This window comes from Triticum aestivum, chromosome 2B, assembly GCF_018294505.1.
Source record: "Triticum aestivum cultivar Chinese Spring chromosome 2B, IWGSC CS RefSeq v2.1, whole genome shotgun sequence".
Lineage (NCBI taxonomy): Eukaryota > Viridiplantae > Streptophyta > Magnoliopsida > Poales > Poaceae > Triticum > Triticum aestivum.
Window position 1 is genome coordinate 172,378,275 of NC_057798.1, and position 8,787 is coordinate 172,387,061.

The 8,787-nt window shown below is 42.9% G+C and overlaps 1 protein-coding gene across 3 annotated transcripts; it reads left to right on the forward strand.

Moving 5' to 3' along the window:
• Nucleotides 1-303: 303 nt before the first annotated feature.
• Nucleotides 304-8,587, forward strand: LOC123044154 (calmodulin-binding transcription activator 2). Of its 3 annotated transcripts, XM_044466807.1 has the most exons (13): nt 304-600; nt 1,004-1,123; nt 2,069-2,184; nt 2,753-2,841; nt 2,993-3,035; nt 3,622-3,775; nt 3,889-4,008; nt 4,095-4,426; nt 5,312-5,650; nt 5,902-6,590; nt 6,668-7,244; nt 7,780-8,121; nt 8,298-8,587. In XM_044466807.1, exons 1-13 carry the CDS (start codon nt 558-560, stop codon nt 8,415-8,417), a joined length of 3,084 nt encoding a protein of 1,027 aa, XP_044322742.1. In that variant the 5' UTR covers nt 304-557; the 3' UTR covers nt 8,418-8,587. The 3 variants fall into 3 exon arrangements, with proteins under 3 accessions (XP_044322742.1, XP_044322743.1, XP_044322744.1); XM_044466808.1 differs by lacking the exons at nt 304-600; nt 1,004-1,123; nt 2,069-2,184 and having other exon boundaries at nt 3,860-4,008; XM_044466809.1 differs by lacking the exons at nt 304-600; nt 1,004-1,123; nt 2,069-2,184 and having other exon boundaries at nt 3,622-3,702.
• The last annotated feature ends 200 nt before the right edge of the window (nt 8,588-8,787 follow it).

The window sequence follows — 8,787 nt, forward strand, 5'->3', positions numbered from 1 at the left end:
GATCATGCGGAAGGCAATCCCAAACCCGCTTTATCCCGCAAGAAAACTCCCAAACCATGATTACGTGGTCCTTAACCAGGGAGGGGCAGCACGGTAACTTCAGCCCCGCAGTCGCGTCGCCGTCAGACCCGTCGTCAGCCGCGGCGGCCACCGCGGGCAGCAAGCGACCAACCACGGGCTCGGGTTGGGTTCCGGGACCCTTCTCTTCCCGGCGCCCGGGTTCCGCGATCCTAACCAGAGTTTAGCGCTAGCGACGACGGGAGCCCCACCTAACCCACAGGCCCAGACCGCCGTCCAAGCCGGGGCAACCGCGTCATTTCCGCACCCTTCGCACAGCGTTCCGCGGCTCCGCTGCCTTTTTCCTCCCCCCTCACTCTCTTCTCCCGAAGCAAATATTCCAATCCGACGGCGCCCTGCCCCGAGCCGAAGAATCCCGTGAAGCCGCCCCCGCCGCCCGGATAAAAATTCCCCCCCATATCCCCCTCGGGAAGCGAGCGATTGGAGCGGGGAGGAGTGAGGACTGAGGTGCGGCGGAAGGGACCAGGCCGGATCATCGCATGGCGGAGATGCACAAGTACGGGCTGTCCAACCAGCCCCCAGGTGCGGATTCGCCTCTTGTGCTACCGCGGCGGTTGATCCGTACGCCCGTCTAGGGATTTCGCGGGGTTTCCCGGTTCGTTGGCGGAAGTTTTCGGTGATTTTGTCAGGGTTTTTGTGGGGCCGTACGGGGAGATTTAGGGCTCCGCCTTCGAGCGATTCCCCTGGGTTGCGAATTTTTGGTGGCCGCTTTGTTTCTATGGGTTTAGAGTTTGGAATTTGTTTCTAGCGCCTTTTGTAGAGTTTAGACTCGCAGTTGATTCGGGGGTTGGATTAGGAAAACCAGGAAAACTAATCGGAGCATGAACGGAACCTAGACGGCATGATACTGTTGATGAAGGCGAGTTTTGAGTAAGTTACTAGTGTTGTTGGTTACTGACTGACTAATGTCGCTGTTAATTCGCAGATATCCCCCAGATACTGCAGGAAGCACAGAATCGATGGCTGCGACCCACTGAAATCTGCCAAATACTGTCGAATTACAAGAAGTTCTCCATTGCGCCCGAGCCGCCAAACAGGCCTCCAAGTATGCCTTCTCCCTATTTGGAATTTCGGACCAACCTCATAGAAAACGTTTATACCACAGTGGCTATTTATGCTTTCTCACCCATTCGGCTTGATGGTGTAGACTTATGTTCTAGGGTTCTGTGCTCGTCAACTCTTTTTCTGTAGCATGGAAGTTGCACGCGGATATTCTAGAAGTCCAACTTATTGAGGTCCTAGGAAGTGCTGTTTTGCTAGGGAATGTTTCAATTTCAGTCAGCAGTTCCAAGGAGTCTAAAAACCTTTTAACACTGGTATTAACATGCTACAGCTCGGAATAATAATCCCCTAAAGGGAATATTCCCCTCATCTCGCATTAAAAATGTTTCTAAGGCTGCCATTGCATCAAATATATAGAGCATGATCCAGGGAGTAACCTTTTAAAGCATCAACCATACGAATTGGCTCCTTTGAGTTTAAAAGATGAGTGATCATGCATCCATTAATCACTAGTCATTTCACAATGGGGATAGACAAATAAATGGCATGTGACCAGGTTGCTTATGGTACTACTTGGATGTTTGAATTATTTTGCGTGCTTATACTGCCATATGAACTCCCTGTTTGTAGAGATAAGTGGCATGCTTATTATTGTTTCTTGGTTTCTTTTTCCTCTGTATCTTGTGTGCTGTATAACCTGTACCTGCTTGATTTGCACCTGGTAAGTACATGTTGGTTATTTTACGAAATGACATACCAATAGCATAGTTCAAAAAAGCGCTAGGCGTTAATTGTGCGTTTTGCCACCGCCTTGCGCTTTACTGACCGAAGCGCATGCTTATGCGCAGATTAAGCGTAGTTATTCGCAATGCGTTTTGCCAACGCCTAGAGCCTAGGCGAGCTTAAGCGCTCGCTTAGGCGCGCCTTTTTTAACTATGACCAATAGTCCAATACTGATACAACTTTCTTATCCATGTCATTCCTGTAGGTGGTTCACTGTTTCTGTTTGACCGGAAAATATTGAGATACTTCAGAAAGGATGGACACATCTGGAGAAAGAAGAAGGATGGCAAGACAGTAAAGGAAGCTCATGAAAAGCTGAAAGTATGTACAAGCTCTTCCACAGAGGACTTCCTTTCTATATATAATTTGAAAACACCAGACAAATGATGGATACTGTTTTTGACTTCTTCATGAATCACTTCAAGTCGACAAATCCCACAGTATCAGTGTTTTCTAAACATGTATGGTTGTTCTATACTGCTCTACAGGCTGTCCTATACAAACTTTACCCATCCCTATTCATGGGAGATTGCTGTTTTCAGTCTCCAAGCTACAACTTAAAGAAGCATCAGAATATGTCCGTATAGTTATTGGAAAATACATACATTTTGAACATATTAATCCTCATTGCTCAAAGACTCGAAGTTTGAGAAGTTTTAAACTGTTTTCCTTGATGACATCTTTATGTAACTAGAAGAAGTAATCATATAACTTTCTGTATCTCTTGTCTTGAAGCTTTGATAGCCCACAATTTTTTTACCCTCAGGCTTTCTATGGAGGAAGAAAATTACGTGCGCCCAAATAGTTGCAATAATTATATAATAGCTCTATGTTGTTCTTTTTTGTGGCCTTATTACTACAACAGTGAAACTGAAGCTTGTCCTTTTAGGTTGGCAGTGTTGATGTACTTCACTGCTATTATGCCCATGGGGAAGAGAATGAGAACTTCCAAAGACGGACCTATTGGTTGTTAGAAGAGTAAGTGCTGAATAATGCAATAATTTCTTTGAGTATAATGTAAATCAGTTTCCAAAGCCAATTTGAATAGTCTAATGATATCTGAAATGATATCACAACAGAAGCATGACAACATGCCATGATGATAATCATCTCCTATTTTTTTCCCCAGGGGATTCATGAATATTGTTCTTGTGCACTATCTTGAAATCAAGGTACGTATAGTTTCATGTGTGATGAGCTTTTTGACTTTGTTTTGTAAGTTTGTGACGGTATCAACTGAGAACTTCACATGCATATTAGAACCAACGTTGCTGGCATGCAATGCACGTCCACACACACACACGTACACACACACACACACACTGTGATTGTCATAGTGCAAACTAGCTTCATTAATATGTTCTGCATGCACATGAGCGCGCGTGTGTGGAGGGGAGGGGGTTGGGAATAATTTACTGTCTCCTGTTGTCTCTTAAGTTTCGTGCACCAACCAGTAGAACCGAAAGTCTGAACTGATGGAGAAGGTTGGGCAATCAACATATGCTTCAAAATCTCTCTCACGAGTGGCATGATCAAGCCTAGACTTGGAAAGAAAGAGGGCAAACAATTCTTTGTTTAAATTGTGAAAGCTGAGACTTGAACCTCTGACACCATATTAAGTTTCCTGCACCAACCAGTAGAACGAAAAGTCCGAACTGATGGAGAAGTTTGGGCAATTCAGCAGTCTCTTTGATTTTACCACTTTATTTATGAATATTGCTTTTCCTTGTCTGATGTTGTAAGTAAAAATGGTTTCAGGGTGGCAAACAAAGTTTAAGTCGTTCGAAAGAAGCTGAAGATAGTCCTGCTTGTTCAAACTCTTTTGCTAGTCAGAGCCAGGTAGCCTCCCAAACTATGGATGCTGAAAGCCCATATAGTGGACAGATTTCGGAATATGAAGATGCTGAAACAGGTCTTGCTGTTTCTCTATCTTCATTCGGCATCATCTGCAAGTATATATTAGGTGATGCATATTCAATAACGTAATTTCTCACAGTGTATCTAAAGCAAAATTCGGTGCCACAGATAATTCTCGAGCAAGCTCCAGATACCACCCTTTCGTTGAGATGCAGCAGCCTGTGGATGGAGTCATGATGGATAATCGGTTGGGTGCTCCAGCTCCAAGTACTTCTGTAAATAATCTAGGCAAGATTATATTCTACCTTTCGACTTCTGAGCTATTCCTTTAAATATAGACTTCTGGCTCAGATTTCGTTTTACAAACATTGCAGGTTATCAGGATGAAAAGCAGGCTAGAACAGCTAACATAAGCAATAATTTTGTTACTCACCATGGCATAACTAGTGTGTTCAATGATGTTGGAGCTGGATTAAGGAGTGGTTCCAAAACTGCACTCGATTCAGTGCACTTTGGTGAGCCCTTTCCAGAATATCCAACTGGATTCATGGAGCCGACACTCTATTCTTCCGTTACCACCATGGGGTCTAACAGTCTGGATGATAACTCTCGCTTAGAAACATTGATGACTGAGGCACTGTACACCAACAACCTTACTCAAAAAGAAACGGATGCGCTGAGTGCTGCAGGCATGACGTCCTCGCAGGTGCTTTTGCAGTTTTCTTCTGTTAATTTTCTTGTTGTCTTGTGTGATGTTTGTTTCCGTGTGGTAATCATGCAACTTCTCTACACATACTCTCCTGTGTGCGTACTGTGGAGTCATTGAGACCATTTGCATAGGTGTAGGAAGGTCCTTCCTGCTGTGCTTTGTCATAGGACTACTGCACTATACTTCTGTTTATCTGATTGCACTTTGTAGTATCCGTTGTTGCCTGATGTATATAATGTTCCAACGAGGAATATTGAAGGGTACTATTTCACTACCTTTAAGAAGGGGGCATTCATTTTGTAACTCTTCACTATCCACTGCTGTCTGATGTATATTGGACAAGAGAAGTTAATAGCAGTGGTAACATGTGCCAACCCCACACAAGAAAGGATCAGGTCCGGAATGATGATATACATGAGAGAATTGGAGTAGCACCGATTGAAGAGAAGCTTGTCCAACATCGTCTGAGATGGTTTGGACATATACAGCACAGGCCTCCAGAAGCTCCAGTGCATAGCGGACGTTTAAAGCGTGCTGACAATGTCAAGAGAGGTCGGGGTAGACCAAACTTGACAGGGGTGGAGTCCGTAGAGAGATCTGAAGGACTGAAATATCACCAAAGAACTATCCATGGACAGGGGCGCGTGGAAGTTAGCTATCCACGTGCCGGAACCATGAGCTGGTTTCGAGATCTTATGGGTTTCAGCTGTAGCCTCTGCCTACCCCAACTTGTTTGGGATTAAAGCCTTAGTTGTTGTTGTTGTTGTGGTAACACGTGCCGACCAGCTTTAAGAAATTGTTTGTCTGAATAATCTATCTGTACTTATTCCCAGATATGTTACTTATTTCACAATAAAGTAAAATATTACCCCAAATTTGCAGGTGCATAATGATAGCTATACAGATGGAAGCATGGGCTATCCGCTATTAAAGCAGTCATCATTGGACCTCTTTAAGATTGAGCCCAATGGGTTGAAGAAATTTGACAGCTTCTCGAAATGGATGAGTGATGAACTTGCAGCTGATCTGGATATCAAATCCAGTTCTGATGCTTTCTGGAGCAGTACTGAAACTGTAAATGTTGCTGATGGCTCTAGTATGAGTATACCTATGAACGAGCAGCTAGATGCATATGCGGTCAGCCCCTCGCTTTCCCAAGATCAGCTCTTTAGCATTATTGATGTTTCCCCAAGCTGGGCGTACAATGGCTCTCAAAATAAGGTTTGCAGTCTTTTTTATTTCATTCTGCTTTTATTTTGGCAACAGGCACAATATGAACGCACTAGTATGCTCTTCTGTTATGGACTTCTAAAAGTTATAATGATTACCATTAATCATCTTTATTCCGCTTGTCACCCTAATGCAGGTCTTAATTACCTACTAGTATGCTCTAAGTTGATCATTATGTTGACTTCTAAATGTTATAATGATTACCATTGATCATCTTTATTCTGCTTGTCACCCAAATGCAGGTCTTAATTACTGGTACATTCTTGACAAATAAAGAACATGTCGAAAATTGTAAGTGGTCATGTATGTTCGGGGATGTTGAAGTACCGGTTGAGGTTTTAGCAGATGGCTCCCTGCGCTGCTATACACCAGTACATCAATCTGGACGAGTTCCATTTTATGTGACATGCTCTAATAGGGTAGCTTGTAGTGAAGTAAGAGAATTCGAGTTTCGTGATTCCGAGACCCAGTATATGGAGGCAGCAGATCCCCATATTACTGGTATCAATGAAATGCATTTACATATTCGTCTTGAGAAGTTGCTTTCCCTGGGACCAGATGACTATGAGAAGTATGTTATGAGTGATGGAAATGAGAAGTCCGAGTTAATCAGCACTATTGGTTCCCTGATGCTTGATGATAAATTTACAAACCTGTCAGCACCATCGGATGAAAAAGAACTTTCTGCTGCACAGGACAAGAATCTTGAGAGATCGGTCAAAGATAAGCTATATTATTGGCTTATCCATAAGATACATGATGATGGGAAAGGTCCCAATGTGTTAGGCAAGGAAGGGCAAGGCGTGATCCATTTAGTAGCTGCACTTGGCTATGATTGGGCTATAAGACCAATTATTGCTGCAGGCGTACATGTGAACTTTAGGGATGTGCGTGGATGGACTGCGCTTCACTGGGCCGCGTCATGTGGAAGGTAATGCATTAATGTTTGTACCTGTCACTGTTTCATGTTTACTCATCTATGTCTAACTTACAGTGTCTATTATGTAGAGAGCGAACAGTTGGTGCCCTGATAACAAATGGAGCTGCAGCTGGTGCATTAACAGACCCAACTCCTCATTTCCTATCTGGAAGAACGCCTGCTGATTTAGCATCAGAGAATGGACACAAAGGCATTGCAGGTTTTCTTGCAGAGTCTGCCTTGACAAGTCATCTTTCAGCACTTACATTGAAAGAAGCAAAGGGTTGCAATGTGGAAGAAATATGTGGATCAGCTGAAGCCGATGGCTTTGCAGAACCAAGTTCTGCTCAGCTTTCTCGCCAAGATTCTCAGGCAGAGTCATTAAAAGATTCACTTAGTGCTGTTCGTAAATCAACTCTAGCTGCATCCAAAATATTTCAAGCTTTTAGGGTGGAGTCATTCCACAGAAAGAAGGTGGTTGAATATGGAGATGATGATTGCGGATTATCTGATGAGCGCACTCTTTCACTTGTTTCTCTTAAAAATACCAAATCTGGACAGAATGATATGCCGCATTCTGCTGCAGTTCGTATCCAAAACAAGTTCAGAGGATGGAAAGGAAGAAAGGAATTTATGATTATTCGACAGAAAATCATCAAGATACAGGTATGCTTTGTTCTAATCTAACAAACTTTATCTTTTTGTATGCCTAACTCTCATATAACCACATAATGCTGCATATGTTTTCTTGTAGCACATTCATATGATTGCTAACATGACAATTAGTACCGAGTACTCTTAAACTCTTCTAGTGTTTTATTAACTTGGAGTTAATATTCACGTCCGAGGCTATAGGCCAACTAAGTGGTTGATGGAACTATGCTTTCTATATACAATGGCTTAATCTGTGTTTCAATTGTTAAACAAACAATTGTTTTAATGTGGTTTATACTTGAGGCATATTTATGGTACTTCGCTCCTTTTTATTTTTTGGGATAATTTGTCAGTGTACATGTGTTCTACTTCGAAGCTGGGGCGAGTGTATGTAACTAGTTGCAGTCTGTACTGCAGACATTTTTATTTTGGAATGTCTAAAATGACTTATATTTAGGACCGGAGGGAGTAGTATAAAATTGCTATTTTCTGTTTATGTTATACTCCATTGCTTATGGATTATACTTCTACTTGTGTTTTTCACTAGGCTCATGTAAGAGGACATCAAGTAAGGAGAAACTATAAAAAGGTAGTTTGGTCAGTAGGCATCGTGGAGAAAGTTATACTGAGGTGGAGGAGAAAGGGAAGGGGCTTGCGTGGTTTCCAACCTGACAAACAACTTGAAGGGCCGTCCTCGCAGATCCAACCTGCAGAAGGTGGATCTGCAGAAGGTGAAGATGAATACGACTTCCTGAAGGATGGCAGGAAGCAGGCTGAAGGCAGACTACAGAGGTCATTAGCTCGTGTGAAATCAATGACTCAATACCCAGAAGCAAGAGAACAATACAGTAGGCTGCAAGCCTGTGTTACAGAACTACAAGAGTCCAAGGTTGGCTTCCTTTTCCCGTAACATATTATTAGCATCTTAAACCATCGTTACATAGAAATGAAGGATATAACATACATTCCCTCCTATTGTTTTTCCTACTTATCTTTGCTGAAGCGCCCATCTGAACATGGCACCTTGATCTAACTGGGGTCTGTATTTTTTATGGTTTTGGACAGGCGATACAGGATAAGATGCTAAGCGATGCAGCTGGCGTCGATGGAGGTGATTTCATGGTTGATTTGGAGAATTTGTGCGCGGATGAGCTTTTAGACACACCGATGTCCACTGTTTTGTGACGTTGATGGGCTTTTACTAGACCAGTTAGGCTGTGACTTGTTCGTTTTACCAGACTAGTTGTAAATTCTTGTGCTAGATGTTCACTGCTCACCATTTGACTCAATATAGCTAATACTGTAATACATGGGACACATATAGTTCTTCTATTAGTCACTTCATGGTTGGTTTATGCATGGGCTCCTTGGCTGCTGAATCGCTGCGCGATGTTTTCCTTTTCTTGAGAGGCTCTAGTCCATGAACGCATTTTCTTCCGGGAGGTCAAACTACGGCCCATTAGCAGCTTGTGAGATCAAAACGAATAGACGAGACCAACGATGAACCCCTCTACCAAAAAAAAAGAGCAAACCGAGATGGTTTCCTCCTATCAAA